The following is an 18433-nucleotide window of genomic DNA, read 5'->3' as shown; positions in this document are numbered from 1 at the left end:
GGAAGGATGTTGAGGGTGCAGAAGGGGATGAGAGGGCATGTGCTGTCATGAAAGGCTGGATAAACTTGGGTTGTTTTCTCTGAATCATGACAGGCCTAGGTAGAGTAGACAGGGAGTATCTGTTTCAGGGTGGAAATATCTAATACCAGAGGCATGCATTGAAGGTGAGGGGGGGTAGGTTCACAGATGATGTGAGGGGTACATTGTTTTTTACTTAGAAGGATGGTGGATGCCTGGAATGTGCTGCCTGGTGTGGTGGTTGAGGCAAATACATTAGAGGTTTTTAAGAGACGTTTGGATAGGCACATGGATGTGAGGAAGATGGAGGGGTGTAGGTAGGAGGGATCAGTGTTTGGATGTTTTTGATTTGCCATTAAGATGTGGGCCCTATGGCCAGTTCCTGTGCTGTACTGTTCTACCTTCTATATGTTAGATGGCTCACAGAACATTCCTCCTCCCTGTATCCTATTCCCCTCGTATTCCCATCAGTTCTCACTGACACACAGGAGCCAGTTTACAGTGGGCCAGTTAACCCACCGACGCACACGCCTTTGGTATGTGGGAGAAAACCGGAACACATCGAGGATGCAAACTCCACACAAACAGAAGCCAAGATCAGGACGGAACGCTGGTCTCTGGGTGGTGAGGCAATAAGGCAGACGGATACCTGGACAGGTGGAGACCTTTCTCTGTCTTCAAAGGTCCCCCGGAATCCCAAACACTGACCTGAGAGGCTTGTAACGTGGCTCCTGTTGTTGCTCTCTGAAAGTGACTGCGGTTCAAAACATGATACCGACATGAACCATATACTAGATAACTAACACACACACACACACACACACACACACACACACACACACACACACACACACACACACACACACACACACACACACACACACACACACACACACCCCCACCCACCCACCCCCTTACCTGGAGGAACTCAGCAGGCCAGGCAGCAAATATGAAAAGAGTAAACAGTCGACTTCTGGGGCCGGGACCCTTCACCAGGACACTAGAAGATGGAGCAACGCACAATCTGCCGGAGGAACTCTGTGGGGAGAAAGGAACGGTTAATGTTTGCGGTCGAAACTTTTCATCAGGATTGAGACCTAGACAATTTCTTTCTCCCCCACAGATGCTGCCCATCCACGGAGTTCCTCCAGCAGATTTTTTATCACCCAACAACTGCTAGGGACGTCCCAATATTCCGTGCGGCCGTAATGTGAGCCCCTAATATAGTCGCACTGGGCTGTTTGTCTGTGTTTCAGGGACTCGGGCAGCGATGAATCGCGACACACTCTCCCTCCTGCTGAACTTCGTGGCGGTGAGCCTGTCGGCCACCGCTCTCATCACCACCTACTGGTGCGTAGGCACGCAGAAGGTGCCGAAGCCAGCCTGCACTCCGGTCAGGACGACAGACTGTACCCCCAGCCCCAGCGCCGACACCAACAGCAGCTTCGGTGACAGCGAGTACAGCTGGGAGACGGGGGACGACCGCTTCACCTTCCGGGCCTTCCACACTGGCATCTGGACCTCCTGCCAGGAGAACATCACTGGCACAGGTTGTAGTGCCCGCTCAACCTCCACGTCACGGGTCAACGCTGCCCAGACACCGGCAGCCCCACCTCGGGCTAACCGGTGACCTGGACTGACCACACCACCACAAATGGGGGGTGGGGGGGTCACAGCTGGGGAGGGAGGTTTACCACTGGGGGGGGGGGGGTCTCAATAAGGGTGTCATAGCCATACTGCATAGCCCAGATCACATCTGGAGATCAAGGCTGTTGGTTAGCTGGGGATTACAGCTGGCACTGATCATTCTGGGCCAGTTAACTCATAACACAGAGGAGCAGAATTAAGCCATTTGGCCCATCAAGTCTGCCCCACTCTCCATAATGGCTGATTTACTATCCCTCTCAACCCCATTCTCCTGACTTCTCCCCATAACCTTTGACACCCTTATTAATCAAGAACCTAGCAACCTCCACTTTAAATATACCCAATGACTTGGCCTCCAGAGCTGCCTGAGGCAGTGAATTCCACAGTTTCACTATCCTCTGGCTAAAGAAATTTCTGTTCCAAAGGGACAGCCTTCTATTCTGAGGCTGAGCCCTCTGGGCCTAGACTCCCCCCTGTCCACACTATCTAGGTATTTCAATATCAGATAGGTTTCAGTGCGGGCCCCCATCATTCGTTACAAACTCTTACAGCCAGACTCAGGCCTGTAACCCAGGCTCCTGTTCCCAGTGCTACCACACCCGAGGTACTGAGAGGCTCAGACCCCATCCTGTGCTCTGGGGTGAATGCTACAGAGCCCTTAGTGCCACTTGAAGTGCAGGGGCAGTCTCCCTGACGCTCCAGCCGACAGCAACCCACCTGGTCCCTGCCCCCTGCCCCCTGAGATCAACCAGACCAGAACTGATGTGTAAACTGCAACCTAATGTGCAGGTTTGCTGAGCTCTGCTCATGGGCTTCAGTCACTCCCCAAAGGTGAGTGAAGGTGTTCACTGGCCACTGGGTGACCAAGGTGGTGCAGACAGCTTCCCCTACTAGAAATGAAACACCGCACACAGAGTAACATGGGAGTTCGAGGATAGTCGAGGCCATTTGACTCCATTGTCTATTTTGTACAGAAGCCCCCTGTCCCTTCTCTGCCCACCCAGTCCAGCTGTTCACCACCCACAGACCGTCACATGAATCCATCACTGAGCGATTAAACGATTAAGTGCTTTTATCTTTCATAAAAAATATAAAAATACTTATATGAAATGAGAAGATTAATAACTAGGACATGCAGTTGCAGTTTAAGATTAAAAAGCTACAAATCTGTATTCAAATTAGAAAATGATGGAAATCCAAACCAGGTTTGAGAGAATCGAGAAGTTAATCTTGAAAAAGCTGCAGATGATGGAAATCTGAAATAAAAAATAGAGGCTGCCGGAAACTCTCAGGTCAGGCAGCATCTGTGGGGTAACAGTTGACAAATGTTTGTGGTCTGGGAGCTGGGGGAGAAGTTTGCTCTGTGCCGGCCCTGATGAAGGGAGTGCTGGCACTCTGGGACCCTGTGCCTGTGGGGGAGGGAGTTCGATTTGGGGGTGGAGGGGAGGAGAGTGAGAGGCAGGGACACCCTGTAACCAAACGAGGATTGAGTGATGTCCACTAAACCTTTCCTGAAGCCTCAGCATCTCCGGGACAGTCCGTGAGCTGGCACGCATCAATGTTTCGCTTCACACTAATCACACCAGAGAGACTGTCCCATCACCACAGCGTCTGACTGGGAAGAGAGCACAATGTTCCAACCAGGAACCCAGCACTTGCTCTCCCTGTGGGATTTATTCACGTGACCCTTCATTGATCCCCTCACCATCACCCCCAGAACAATCTGAGCAGGAACCACCCTGACACAGGATGGGGTTCGTCGCCCCACCACTGCCGGGTTACTAAAGCCCTGCCCGAAGAGAATTTTGCCCCCTGTCTGTGACTTCAGGCACTGGGATGATGCAGCAGGCCGGAGGGGCTGAACAGCCACTGGGTATCTGTGCCCTGGGTGGTGAGCTGGTAGCTATGGCTCTATCAAGAGCAGGGCTGGGCTAGGGGAGAGAGATACCCACTCACGGGCAGTGATTAATGGCCTGTCTCACTGGGTATCTGTGCCCTGGGCAGTGAGCTGATAGCTGTGGGTGCGTCAGGTGCAGGACAGGGCAAGGTAAGAAAGAGACCCAGGTACAGGCAATGACTATCGACTTGTCTCATTTCAGGGGAGCAGTGCCGGAGTTTCATTGACTTGACTCCCATCACACAGCAAGGTGAGATGGCACCAGGGTGGGATAGACTGGGCTGGGGAGAGAAGATGGGGTGGCACTCTCAGGGAGTTGGGACGATGGAGAAAGGAGAGTCGGGCTGGGGAAAGATGGGGATAGGGACCGGAAAACAGTGAATCACAGGGAATTCTGTTTCTGAACACAATCTGAGGCCAACCGCCACTATTAAGATTCAGGTGATGGATCACTAGCCTAACATTCTCCTGTAAAATGTCTTGATACAATATTGAATTCATTGTTCCCTGAATGATCAAAAGCTGTCTAGTTCCTGAGGCAGCATAGGCAGCCCCAAACCATGATGCTCCTTCCATCATGTTTCACAGTTGGAATGAGGTTTTGGTGTTGGTGTGCAGCGCCCTTTTTCCTCCAAATATAGCAACGTACATTTCCAACAAAAAGTTCAGCTTTTGTCTCATCTGTCCACAGAACATTGTCCCAGAAGCATTGTGGAACATCAGGTGGTCCTTTGCAAACTTGAAACGTGCAGCAATGTTTTTTTTTGGAGAGCAGTGGTTTCCTCCATGGTGTCCTTCCATGAACACCATTCTTGTTTAACGTTTTTCTTATAGTGAACAGAAACTTCAGCAAATTCTTGAGATTACTGCAGGTCTTTTGCTGTTACCCTTGGCTTCTTTTTCACCTCCTTCAGTGCTGCACATTGTGCTCTTGGTGTGATCCTTGCAGGACACCCACTCCTAAGGAGAGTAGAAACAATACTAAATTTCTTCCATTTGTAGACAAGTCCTCTTTCTGTGGACTGATGAACACTCAGGTCTAAATGCTTTTGGAGCCTTTTCCAGCTTTATGCATCTCTACAATTCTCTAAAGTCCTCTGAATGTTGTTTTCATCGAGGCATGGTGCACATAAACAGATCTTTTTATGACATCTGACTTGAGTAACCTGACTTGGTGTGTTCCTTTTTATATAGACCAGGGCACCTCTACAACCCACACCTCCAATCTCCTCTCATTTATTGGAACACTTGACTCGAAATAGCTTTTGTAGAAGGCATTATCCCAGAGGTTCACATACTATTTTGAACCTAGACTGTGATTGTTTAAATGGTGTTCTCAGTATTGACGAGAAGTAGTACAATTGTTTGTGTGTTATTAGTCTAGGCAGATCGTGTTTGTCTGTAATTGTGCCTTGGATGAAGAGCAGACCACATTTTATGAGTGAATAATGTAGAAAACCACACAATTGCAAAGAGTTTGCAAACTTTTTCTTGGAAGAGTTCATGTATCCCACATTGGCCTTAACAGTCTCCTCAGGATTCACTGATCTGGAGAGAAAACACATTATCCTAAAAACTGGTGAACTGAACCATTCTCAAACTGATGGAACCAGTATATCCATCGTCCTCTTCCTGTTAGCTAATTCTATTATTTAATTTCACTCTAGCCCCAGTGCCCTCCAGTATTTCCAGGTTCTGCAAAGATTGAGATGAAATATTGTTTAATTTCTCCAGTACTTCCTCTTTTCCTGATACGATTTCTGCTGTTGCACTGTGTCAGGGTCCCACATGAATCTTTTCATTCTCATTGATCTTTAGGAACATGCACACTCAGTGCTCTATTTTCTCTTTCTTGGTTGTCTGCTGAAATCTGACCTTCCTCCAGTCCTTCCATTGCATTGTCAGCAACTTCCTTTCCTCTAATATTGTGTACAACTGCTTGTTCCCTTGGCTGGACCATTTTCTTCTGTCAGCTTTTCTGCCTGGGATAGCTGCAAGCCATGTGTTAACTCTTTAATATAACCCGTTACTCACCTTTCGCCACCATTTCCTAATCTCCTTGGCCAACTCACACCTCCATAGTTTGCCTTATTTCTCTCTATCATTTCAATCTACTATGATATTATGATCACTCTTCCCCAAAGGCCCCTTGGTCACCAGCTCATCAATTCGTCTTCTCTCCTGATCCAATATTACGATAATAGCTATTTCACTCGAATTCGTCTTCTCTCCTGATCCAATATTACGATAATAGCTATTTCACTCGTTGAATCAGAATCAGGTTTATTATCAACGGCATGTGTCATGAAATTTGTTAACTTAGCAGCAGCAGCTCAATGCCATACATGATAATATAGAAAGACAAATAAATAAATTACAGTAAATATATATATGTCTATTAAATAGATTAAAATAGTGTAAAAACAGAATTAATAAAAAAGGGAGACAGTGTATGTGGGGTTCAATGTCCATTCAGAAATCGGATGACAGAGGGGAAGAGGCTGTTCCTGAATCGCTGAGTGTGTGACTTCAGGCTTCTGTATCTCCTTCCTGATGGTAACAGTGAGAACAGGGCATCCCCTGGGTGACGGGCGTCCCTAGTAACAGACGCTGCCTTTCTGAGGCACCGCTCCTTGAAGATGTCTTGGATACTAAGGAAGCTAATAACCAAGATGGAGCTGACTAATTTTACAACTTTCTGTAGCTCCTTTCGGTCCACCGCCCCTCCCGCCCCCCCCCCCCATACCAGACAGTGATGCAGCCTGTCAGAATGCTCTTTGCAGTACTGTACATGTGGAGAAGTTTGAGTGTTTTAGGTGACAAACCAAATCTCCTCCAACTCCTAATGAAATATAGCAGCTGTCTTGCCTTCTCTACAGCTGCATCAATATGTTGGGACCAGGTTAGAACCTCAGAGACCTTGACACCCCAGGAACTTGAAATTGCTCACTCTCTCCACTTCTGATCCCTCTATGAGGATTGGTTCGCGTTTCCTCCACTTACCCATTCCTGAAGTCTACAGTCAGCTCTTTGGTCTTCCTGGCATTGAATAAGATTGACCCAGTAACCCTCCTCCCTCTATACTCCCCGTCATCCTCCACACAATTGCTGTTCATTTAGGCTTGTTCAGTCTATCTGTAGATTAACATCCCGACTTGTGCTATGCCTTACATTCCCACTCGAGTTCGGGGTCTTTAGATAGCGCCCACTCCCCACCCCGGAGGTTTCTAGCTTCACTGAAACCAATTTGACTTCTTCATTTTCTGAATTAGGACCTCTCTTCCATTTTATCTGCTATCGGGGTTAGCGTTTCATTCACGTTCCCCTCTCTTCTGAACATTTAAATCTGAAATACTCCATTTCTAGCCTGGTCACCATTATATCTCATCTCCGTAATGGCCACCAGTTCGTTCCTGTTCATTTCTGCCTGAGCTGTTAATTCTCCGGCCTCATCATGAACGCGGTGCTTTCAGATAAAAGACGTTCAATTTTTCCTGCTGCCTCTCACGTTTGTATGCTGCATTCCTTCCCGCTGGCTCGAATCATTGTTCCGTCTCTTTGCCCCGCCCATGCTCTCTTTAACAATTTACACGCATTAGAACCACCCCCCCCCACACACACACACACACACATCCAATCTTTACACATTACACTTGCATAAGCACCGACCTTAACAAAGCCACTGACCCCAGCAATCATATTAACAACCACCCCCCCAACACAAAACATGCACTTCCCTGAAACACAGATACAGACGAGACCAACACACGTTGTCCCCGGTACAAGACACATACTGACCTTCTTCCCCTGCGGTGCAGGTATACTGTGGCTCTCGCTGGTCTCCGAAGTTCTCTACATCGTTTTGCTGTCCATTAGTTTCCTGTTGATGGGTTTGGAGATGTGCTTCCCTCGAAATTCCAGCTGCGGACTCAAGCTCAATGCATTTGCAGCCGTCTTCTCGGTGCTGTCAGGTGAGCCAGGCTTTGTAAACACCAGGCCGTTCACAATTCCCCTACACACTCCAAAGGCTCTCGTGATTGTCCACAGACTCGAGCGAGCTCTTGCAATGAACCCCTACGAATTCAGCCCCATAGATGTTAACATATAATCTCTGGAATGAACCTTTAACTTTGAGTGTGGCGGTGCATGTATGTGAATATATGTAGGCGGTGTGTGTGTGTGTGTGTGTGTGTGTGTGTGTGTGTGTGTGTGTGTGTGTGTGTGAGAGAGAGAGAGAGAGAGAGAGACAGACAGAGAGAGAGAGTTTGTGCGTGTGTTTGTGGTGAAGAGATGATGGGTGTGACTATCAATAAGTGTGCAACTGTGTATGTACGAGAGTGCGTGTGTTCAGTGTGACAGCAAGTATTAATCAGTGCACATTAATAAATGTGAGTGTATGTGTGAGTGTGTGCGTGTAGCACGGGGGTTTGTTCATCAGTGTACGGATGTACCGTTAAGTATGTGCACCATTAACTGTGTGCAATAGTGCAGTGTTCAGTGTGTGTAGTGTGGGCGCACACACTAGTACGCACCAGTGTGCGTTCAGTAGTGAGTGCGCGGGTCAGCGTGTGACGCTCGAGAGCAGTGTGCACCGTACTGAGCGTGTGTAATGTTGGCCCACACACACACACACACACACACACACACACACACACACACACACACACACACACACACACACACACACACACACACACACACACACACACACACACACACACACCACAGTCACTGTGCGGGTCAGCGTGTGACGCTCTCCTTTTCCGTCCAGGCCTGCTGGGGATGATAGCCCACATGATGTACACGCAGGTTTTCCAAGTAACAGTCAGCCAAGGGCCGAAGGACTGGATACCCCATCGTTGGGACTTCGGCTGGTCCTTCTAGTGAGTACAACACGTTTCGGGGGAGTGGGTTGGATGTTTGCCGTAGAGTGGTCCCTCTATTAACCCGCGCTGTTTTACAGCTTGGCCTGGCTCTCCTTCACCTTCTGCATGGCGTCCTCGGTCACGGCTCTGAACATTTACACCAAGACGGTGCTCGAGTTCCACCAGTCGCTGAAGATCTCCAAGCAGAGGCTGAAGCAGCGACCTGGGGGGCTCAGCTATTTCTCCAGCCGTTCCAACCAGTCCGCCTCCATCTTCACTAACCTGGCCCCCGGTCTCCTGGTAAGGGCCGGGTCGGTGGACGAGCCCGACTCAGTAGAGACCCTGGGGGAGGAGCGCTGCTAACCCCGCCCGACGGACTGAATGGTCGGTTGCGTGCAGTTTGATGGCTTCAAAGGGCAGCAGAAACTTATCACAAGACGGAGTCACTATAAGGAGCCTGTGCCATGGGCAGTAAAGCTACAGTGCTTTATGTCGATTTCAGGCCCGTCAGAGTCAGCGAGGGTCAAACTGATGTAAGGATTCGTGACCAACACACACAAACGCTGGAGTAACTCATCAGGTCAGGCAACATCTATAGAGGGGAATAAACAGTCGACAAATTCTCTCTTCAAAGGTAATTTAGTGACTCACTACTCCCCCTCTGTGATCTCTGCTGCTACTCTGTGATCTCCTACTCTTGGAGATCGCTTCTTCTGCCGCCCTTTACCTCTTCACCTATCCTCTCCCTCACCTATCACCTCCCAGCTCATACTCTTTCCCCTCCCCTCACCCTTCTTAATCTGGTTTATATCCCTTTCTAGTCCCGATAAAGGGTCTTGGCCGAAATGTCGACTGTTAATGTTGCCTGACCTCCAGTATTTTGTTTGTGAAGCTGAGTACCTGTAATAAAATCCTCAACAGAACCTGGGTGGGACGGGTTGTTTGGGAAGGGGGCTGCAGGAAGGGGGAATTTTGCTGACCCCTCTGCCTTGGAGTTTTCTGGTAGCTCGGTACCTTTTCATGAACATGGTCTACCAGAGAGGGGAGATCCCTACCTTCCTGAGACTGGACGACCTGCAGCAGACACAATTGACCCTGGGAAGTATTCCCAATGCTGTGTCTGCAAAGTCCTTCAAATCCCCTGGAAGGACAAGCAAACCAAAGTCTGTGTCCCCTCCCAGGCGACACCCCCAGGACTGAAACCTTGGTTCTCCTCCATTAGCCATGCCTGACATCGGCGCCCAAAGCTGATGCTCAGTTCCAGTCTCTGTCACAAAAAGAGATTTCTGGGTAACAGTGGGGAAAGTCCAAGGATATTCTCAAAGCCCATGTGAGGAACGACATCCTTACTGACTCCTTGAAACTTCTGGCTCTTTGAGTAACCAAGTGGAGGAGGAGCCTTAGGGAAGGTGTTGAGAATTTTAAGGCTGTACCTCAAGCACACACAAAAGCAGAAGGACCATACTATCTCACAAGCTACCTATCCACCAGCCTGCCAGTGGAAGGGTCTAGGTGTCCCAGGCTGGTCTCACCAGTTAGCCAAGAACCCACTAAACTTGCACGGACAGGGAATTACCAGTCCCAAGGATTGCCTAAGAAATGCGACGATGAGACTCATTCAAGAGTCAACACTGGGGTCCAGATGGCGAAACTCTGTGAATAAAGGATTCGTAAATAACCAAACTGTCTGTGTGGGAAAGGTAGTGGGACAAATGGGTAGACAGTGCCTGAGAGAGCCTTGGAAATGAGAGAGTAAAGGAGGACAAGCAAGCGAGAGGTAATGTTGCAGCTTTATAGGACCCTGGTCAGACCCCACTTGGAGTACTGTGCTCAGTTCTGGTCGCCTCACTACAGGAAGGATGTGGAAACCATAGAAAGGGTGCAGAGGAGATTTACAAGGATGTTGCCTGGATTGGGGAGCATGCCTTATGAGAATAGGTTGAGTGAATTTGGCCTTTTCTCCTTGGAGCGATGGAAGGTGAGAGGTGACCTGATAGAGGTGTACAAGATGATGAGAGGCATTGGCTGAGAGGGGATCTTATTGAAACCTATGAGATTATTAAGGGATTGGACACGCTGCAGGCAGGAAGCACGTTCCCGCTGATGGGTGAGTCCAGAACCAGAGGCCACAGTTTAAGAATAAGGGGTAGGCCATTTAGAACGGAGTTGAGGAAAAACTTTTTCACCCAGAGAGTGGTGGATGTACGGAATGCTCTGCCCCAGAAGGCTGTGGAGGCCAAGTCTCTAGATGCTTTCAAGAAAGAGATGGATAGAGCTCTTAAAGATAGCGGAATCAAAGGTTATGGGGATAAGGCAGGAACTGGATACTGATTGTGAATGATCACAGTGAATGGCGGTGCTGGCTCAAAGGGCCGAATGGCCTACTCCAGCACCTATTGTCTATTGATCGTGTGGTTAGTGAGAGGCTTTTTCCCAGGGCTGAAATGGCTAACATGAGAGGACACAATTTTAAGGTGCTTGGAAGTAGTTGCAGAGGAGATGTCAGGGGTAAGTTTTTTTTACGCAGAGAGTGGTGAGTGCGTGGAATGGGCTGCCAACGACGGCGGTGGAGGCGGATACAACAGGGTCTTTTAAGAGACTCCTGGATAGATACATGGAGCTTAGAAAACTACAGGGTTATGGGTAACCCTAGGTAATTTCTAAAGTAAATACATGTTCGGCACAGCATTGTGGGCCGAAGAACCTGTATTGCGCTGTAGGTTTTCTATGTTTCTATGCTTTGATAGGATACAGTTGTTGCAGACAAGTCCAGTTTTTGTAGCCCATCCCTAATTGTTTTTAAGGTAATGTTTGAGCTATCTTTGTCAGTAACTGCAGTGTACTCTGTAGCTGGTGCACTCTGTTGTGGTCCAGCTAATAAATGCTTACATTGGTGGAACACCTGTCAATCATTAGGCTGCTTTGTTCTGATTGGTGGCGAGTTCCCAGAGTATTGGAGCTCCACTCACCCAGGAAAGTGGAGTGTTCACGCCACTGAGGTCGAGACTTATAAATGGTGGCAAGGTTTTGGGGGTATCGGGTGGAGTCACTCCCTGTATGATACCTAGCCTCTGAGCTGCTTTCCTAGCTAGGGTATTTAAGTGGCTGCTCAACTGAGGATTTATTCAATGGTTAATGCCATTTAATGTGAAGGGCAGGTGGTCATCGCTGGGCAAGTTTGTGACATGAAAATTACCCACCATTCGTCATCCCATGTCCAAACATTGCCCAGGTTCCTTGCTGCATGCAGGGATGGGTTGTTTCATTAGCCGAGCTGCGCGTGTAATTGAACATATTGCTACGGTGATCATTTCCATTTCTGATACGACGGAGGGAAGGTCATCGATGAAGCAACTCAAAGATGGCTGGGCCCAGGACACTGGCCGGGGCAGCCGTCATAGTGAGGGTTGGGGCTAGAATGATTGACTTCCAACATGCACAGCCAGCTTCCACCGACCGGGGTAAGGTTCCGCCTTTGCTGTGTTTCCTCTGTGATGCTCACTGAAATTGGTTTGACCAAGGCTTAAACCTGCAACACTGGCGGTTTCAAAAGGAAGGCAGATGATCCTCTCCCGTCCTTCTGTCTTGGAAAGGGAGGGTGGGGGGTGTGGAGAGAGAGGGGGGTGTGTGGAGAGAGGGGGGTGTAGAGATGGGGTGGAGTGGGGAGGGGGGTGGAGAGAGCAGGTGGAGGGAGGGGGAGAGGAAGGAGAGGGTGAGAGGGGGATGAGGGTGGTGGTGAGAGGGGGAGGGAGGGAGAGACAGACAGACGATGGATGGGAGTGAGGAGAGGGGCTTGAGTTGTTCCTGTTGTTCTACTGAACATTGTGGGCACCGGACTATGTGGCATCACCCGTGAGCTGCCCACAGCACCTCCTTAGATTGCATTGGTTATGAATACAATCACATTTCACCGCACATGTGATAAATATATAAATGTGAATCAGAAGGAAAGATGGGGATTGTTCAGTGGAATGAAGGAGGCTGAGAAGTGGTCAGACTGAGATGAGGTTACATGAGACTGTACCTAACACTTTCCTGTCCTGATATTTGATTACTCACCGGCGTAACAGAATAGTGTGGGCTGACTGTGAGAGAGGCACAGGCTGGCTCCCCAGTGACTACAGGCAGTGCCAAAGGGTTTGCCTGGCACACAGATCTCTCTGTTCCTTGGTAAATGAAACCTTGATCCCTCAGCCACTATCCCTTTTACCAGCAGCAAAGTTCCCACAGCCCCTCAATGATGTGCAGCGTTTTATTACAATCAGGTTAACTCCCCAAACAGATGGGCTGGGATTGTATTTACAGGATATACTCAGATATCTGAGGGTGGATGAGCTCTGGAAACAGCTGTGTGGTAGGTCGAACAGAATTCAATTACTCAGACTTCACAAAGCCATCCTCCCAACCGCGCTGTCTGCCAATCAGGCCGGGCCTTGAAAAGGACAAACCTGAGCAGCAGAATGGCTGTGTTCTACACAAGAGGTTCATCTTACACCACAGCAGGCAGAGAAGGAATTATTCAACCGTGGGAATGGTCCAGACCAAGACAAATAGGGCATAAAGGACAGGTAAAGGGCAATGGATGTGTACAGGGCCCCTTTACACCGAGGGCAAAGGAGGACCAGTTAAAGGCCCTTCGGCCCACATCTGTGCAGACCGCGATGCCAAATTAAACCAATCCCAGCTGCCTGCATATAATTGGTATCCCTGCCAGTTCACGTGACTGCCTTAACACCTCAAACTCCACCTCCGCCACTCCGGCAGCCTGGTCAGACACCTACCAGCGTGCGTAGAAATCACGTCCCACACATCTCTAAAGCTTCCCTCTGGCCCTTGACATTTCTATTCTATCTACGCCCCTCATAATTTTATGAATTTCTACCAGGATTCCCCTTAGTTCGACTGAAAATACCAAGACCTCTGTACTGAAAGGGCACTGGGCAGGTACAGGTGCCCCTGCACCCAGAGGGTGAAGGGGAGGGAGGAACCCTTGACCCCAAAAGGACAAAGCAGAATGAGCTCCAGCAGGTACAGACCCCTGCACCAAGCAAGGAAATGAGAAAACTACAACTGTGGATTGGCTCAGTGACAGAGAGTGCAGGACTTCAAAACCTGGGACTGATAATAGCTTCATAGAAAGCCCACCAACTCTGAAGTGCTATCATCTGAAGACTCTATCTGATATCCCTCTCCTTGTCCAGTACACAGTGGAATGATGAGCGGCGAAATCAAACTGTGAACCTAAACCCAAATGGTTGTAACCCTAGTAACAACAGCAGACTGATCTGGTTCTCTGCTTCTGAATAAAGCTCGGCACACAACACAGTACGCTTTTCAGCACCTCTTTTCTGTTATTCATTCTGTCAGCATCAGCACAGGGAGGGAGCAGATACAACGCGTCGCCCTGGGTTTCACACGAGATCCTCGCACGGGTAGACGAGCGAAGCCACAGATTTCACCAACCCACAAAGCAGCAAGCATTTCTCCGACAGCTCCACTCCCATATACACGGTCAAAGCAGCACGCATTTCCCAGACAGCTCCAGTCCCGTTTACACGCGTGTCCATATTCACTGCCGCAAGTACCTAGGCAGATAGGCAGCAGATCTCACCACGGGCTGGGCTGACCAAAATGATTCCCACTCTCTCAGCAGCAATTACAAACACATGATTGTCAGAAAATTGAGAAGTACATATGCATCAAAGGAAAGGTATATAATACAATAAACTGCAGAATACATAAAGTTAGATGGGTCTTCCTCAGAGTCTTCGAAACATTCACTGTAAGATCAAACTCTCACTCAACTCGTCACTGTTTATGGAGAGGTTGGACTCATCTGACTTGAACAGTAAATGCCCAATTTAAGGATTCATTGTGTGTCGATACCAGCATTACCATACCACTTTAGCAGAAGCATAACCTAGTATTAAAGAGCAAGGACTGTAGCAAGAATCTGGAGCTTAACAGAAATCAAGGGCAGAATGATACAGCCATGTACAAGATGGATGTATCACTGTGCTCACTGAACTCACAGAGGTGTGAGATTCGGCTAACACCAGGAAAGGACTTTGAGTGCTGGGCTGTGCCTAGAAACTACATTCTATGAATCTACGAAAATAAATATTGTGGTCATAGACATGTAATATATTAAATTTGTTTCAGCTACATCTATACTGGTTCACGATATTAACAGCTCTTCATAATTTATGTCTATATATACAGATATATAATTTGGTACTTTTCATACTTTGACCAACACATTAAAGTTTTATGCAGCTCAATGAGACACAGCTTTCGCTTTTATAAATTAACCTAAACAAAAAGAAAGCAAACATTGCAGATGTTGGAAATCTGAACTGAAACTGTGCTGGAAACACTCGGCAGGTGGGGCAGCGTCTGATCCCACCTGAGAACTGCAGAGCCTCCCTGCCTCGTCTCCTGGAATGTGCTGGGCTGTCTGCCCCAGTTCCAGAGCTTACAGCAGTGCAGCCAGCACCAGAACCCCGTCCGAGACAGGCCAGCCGCTGGAGACGCAGAGGTGTCCCATCAGACGTGTGGCTACCTGCTCCAGGCAGGAACCTCAGCTCAGCTCAACTCCTCCTAAGCCAACCCGTCACACCTCACACTCACACCTCCCTCTCCCCTTGTCCCCTACCTTGTACTTAGGTATGGAACGATCTGTCTGGATAGCACACAACATGGAGCTTTTCACTTTGTGACAATAATGAATCAAGTCCACCTCCCACACCTCACCTCCCCAGCCCCACCACCTTCTGGCCCAGCAAACGACCCCCTCTCCCCCTCCCCCTGGCACCCATACCTCACCTCCCCAACACCCACTCTCCCCAGCACCCAAATCCCCCAGCACTCACACCCCAGTCCCCCTGGTACCCATGCCTCACTCCCCCAGCATCCACACCACTCCCCCGGCACCCTAACCCCCCAAGAACCCACCCCAACACCCCACTCCTCCAACACCCACTCTCCCTGGCACCCAAACCACCCCCCCCAGCACTCACACCCCACTCTCCCAGCACCCACTCGCACCAGCACTCAAATACCCCTAAGCCCTCACACTCCCGACACCCACAACACTCCCCCAGCACCCAAACCCCCCTAGAACCCACCCCAGCACCCCTGGTACCCACACCCCCCCTCCCTTACCCCAGCACTCACACCCCACTCTCCCAGCACCCAACCCCACTCCCCAGCACTCACTCCACTCCCACTGGCACCCAAACCCCCCAGAACCCTCCCCAACACCCATACCCCCTCCCTCAGCACCACCCAACCACCCCGTACCCATACCCTCTTCCCCTGGCACCCACTCACCTCCAGCACTCAGACAACTCCCCCCCCCCGGCACCCAAACCCCAGTCTCCTCCCCTCCCACAGCACCCACACCACTCCCTCCCCCCCCAGCACCCATACCCCACAGGCACACAAACCCCACTGCCCCCTCCCACCCAGACCTAATCCCTCATGCACCAGTTCCTTCAGTTGAGGCCCATCCCGAATCCCATCCTCACATGCCACCCCCTACCCCAGTCCAGTCCATTCATACCCGACCGATCCTGCTCCAGCAATTCAGTGAGAGCTCGAACGTTGGTGACGTTTGGAAGTGCTGAATTGAAGGCAGCGGTGTGGGGAAAGTATTTGGACTGGGACTGGTTTGTTAAGGTAATGGTAGAAAGGGGAGTTGTTCCAGAGGAGAGGAAATCTCCAAGGTTACGAGTAATTACCCTGAGCCCAGCAGCTTCATTGGGACACTGATACACCAGTTCTGCTCATCACTGGGACCTGGCCATCTTGCTGTAACAGCAATAACAAATGCCCTCCTACATAGGAGCCCTTACAAAGCATTATGGATCACTGTAACAGTTATGTTGTTGTAAAGGCAGCTCTCTGCAGCAGTACTGGGTGAAAACTAGACTAACACATTCGTCCCAAGCTGGTCCTTTGCGGCAACGGTGCCCTCTTAGACAAAGCTGACATGAAGCAGGCAAGGGGTGGTGTGGCAGTCAGTCAGATGAAGAGCAGAGGGTATGTATCCCCTTTCACACACCAGGCCACTGTCAGCAGAGAGACCTGGGGTCCCGGGTTCCCAGTGCGACCTCGCGCAGCAGCAGGAAGCTACCTTCAGCTCGGATGAGATGCTTCTGTGAGGTTGGCAGACAGGTCGGGCGGGAATGGATGCTGCCCGCAGGGACAACACGGGACAAACGGTGGTCGAGGGGGGCCTTTCCGTACACAGCGATGGATTCAAGTGGTGGTTCTGTTCAGACTCGGTAAAAGGATGAGGTGAGAACCTGATAAAAGATCAGAGAAAATTGCAAAGTTAGCAGAGCTGAAACTGAACCTCCTGCTTAGAGCAGGGGTTCCCGACCTTTTTTATGCCCTGGACCCCTGCTGTCAACTGAGAGGTCCATAGACCCCAGATCGGGAACTCCTGGCTTAGAGTCACAGACAGAGGCCCATCTAGTCCATGCTGACCAAGAATGGCCCACCTGTACAAATCTTAATTTGAACCCTTTATTTTTAATTTTACTCATGTTCATATTAACTCCCTCCAATTCTACCCCTTACCTGCAGACTAGGGGCACTTCCGGTTTAAGATGGTGAAGCCCAGCAACTACTTATCAGCAGCAAACCAAACAAAAGAATATAAGTAAACACCTTATCACTAACACTTTTTCTGGTAAAACTTATGGTAAGCGATCGCCGCAAACAACAGAGAGGTGAGCGGTGGGGATCCAGAGTCGAGGCGAGGTCCGTCCTTCAAAACCGAGAGCGAGGAAAGAACTGAGGTTTCATCGATCTTAACGGCGGGCCGATTTGGAAAGGTCAGGTCCAGGCCAAAACATGGCGGCGGGGTCCAAGCCCGCAGCATACTGAAGTAACAGGGCCCGGGGCCTGGAGCTAGGAATGAGCCAGTGTTTGGACGATTTGAACACCAGGCCAGATTGTAAAGGCAGGGTGTCGGGACCAGAGGTGAGGGTGGGCCGGTTCTGCTCGTTGCCCTGCGACGTTTACTCGGCTCTGCACTGAACTGAGGCTGAGACCTGCTCCAGGCCTCAGGTCTGTAGACTTACTTCCATTCAGAACGCTGTTTGCTTACTCATATTGTCTGCACGATTTTTTTTTTCCTCTCTGCACATTTGGTGTCTGAAGGTCTTTTTTTACGGGTTCCTTTGGGATTCTTTGTGGCTGTCTGAAAGACGATGAACCTCAAGGCTGTATCGTGTATACATACTTCGAACAATTTTCAGTCGCTAATTAACGACAGGTATTTGGGACGAGAGGAAACTCGTGCAAACTCCACATGGACAGCATCTGAGGTCAGGATTGAAGCCAGGTGTCTGGTGCTGTGAGGCAGCGACTCTGCTAGCTGTGAAAATGTGCTACCCCCTCATGGCGTCTAATCATCAGCCTTAACTCAAACCTCTGCTCTGTAGGAAGTCACTGCTCACTGCCCTCATTTAGGGGAGGAGAAGTTCCTACTTTATGGCCCACCATGTCTTCTGCCCCCTCACTGACCACCAACAGTACAGAGCCCACAGCTCCAAATGAAACTTCAGCTTCTCCATCTCAGCTTCTGTCTGGTGGGCTGCTGGGGGGTGGGGGGAGGTGAGAGTTTAAAAGGTGGCAATTGGAAGTGACCCAGGCTGGCATGTGTACTCCTGGAGCAAGAAGGAAGCGAAGAGGAACAAGTCCAAACCCCTGTCCGCAAGTGTTGGAAGACTGAGGCTGCCAAAGACTCCCTCGGGGTACTGGGCACAAGGTGGTGCTTTGCCAGACCTGTGGGAAGAAGCCAAGGAGATCCCGGTGAAATGCTGATGTGAGATGAGGCCCGACAAAAAAAGACTGTCAGCACAGTCTGAAGCTGGGTGAAATCTCCAGCATAGCCCTTTCTGTTCAGCCAAGACCAGAAGCTGTACCACTGTGGAAAGCCCCCACAGTTGGCACTGGACACTGCACCCTGGCACAGCTCCACCTCATGCTCAGT

General features: G+C 49.8%; 2 protein-coding genes across 3 annotated transcripts in view; one reads left to right on the top strand and one right to left on the bottom strand.

Annotated features, from left to right (window-relative positions):
• Nucleotides 1-1101: 1101 nt before the first annotated feature.
• On the top strand, nucleotides 1102-11882 carry LOC140205421 (germ cell-specific gene 1-like protein). The gene is made up of 5 exons (XM_072273020.1): nucleotides 1102-1568; nucleotides 3765-3812; nucleotides 7381-7533; nucleotides 8334-8445; nucleotides 8526-11882. Exons 1-5 carry the CDS (start codon nucleotides 1289-1291, stop codon nucleotides 8788-8790), a joined length of 858 nt encoding a protein of 285 aa, XP_072129121.1. The 5' UTR covers nucleotides 1102-1288; the 3' UTR covers nucleotides 8791-11882.
• A 4021-nt stretch (nucleotides 11883-15903) lies between these two features.
• The window catches only part of fam234b (family with sequence similarity 234 member B), a 48806-nt gene continuing 46276 nt past the window's right edge, over nucleotides 15904-18433 (bottom strand). For both annotated transcript variants that reach the window (XM_072271788.1, XM_072271787.1), the window contains one exon: nucleotides 15904-16736. In XM_072271788.1, coding sequence (XP_072127889.1) covers nucleotides 16707-16736 — 30 coding nt within the window. In that variant the 3' untranslated portion in view covers nucleotides 15904-16706. The remainder of the gene's footprint in view (nucleotides 16737-18433) is intronic.

The sequence above is a fragment of the Mobula birostris genome, chromosome 11 (assembly GCF_030028105.1).
Source record: "Mobula birostris isolate sMobBir1 chromosome 11, sMobBir1.hap1, whole genome shotgun sequence".
NCBI lineage: Eukaryota > Metazoa > Chordata > Chondrichthyes > Myliobatiformes > Myliobatidae > Mobula > Mobula birostris.
The sequence above is the reverse complement of the archived record's forward strand: the minus strand, read 5'-3'. Positions and strand labels throughout refer to the sequence as shown.

What these genes read in the sequence shown, in the direction of transcription:
- LOC140205421 (XM_072273020.1), top strand. Translation starts at nt 1,289, where the DNA reads ATGAATCGCGACACACTCTCCCTCCTGCTGAACTTCGTGGCGGTGAGC. An exon ending in GGAGAACATCACTGGCACAG is followed by an intron (nt 1,569 to 3,764) that starts GTTGTAGTGCCC and finishes GTCTCATTTCAG; the next exon opens with GGGAGCAGTGCCGGAGTTTC. An exon ending in GACTTCGGCTGGTCCTTCTA is followed by an intron (nt 8,446 to 8,525) that starts GTGAGTACAACA and finishes GCTGTTTTACAG; the next exon opens with CTTGGCCTGGCTCTCCTTCA.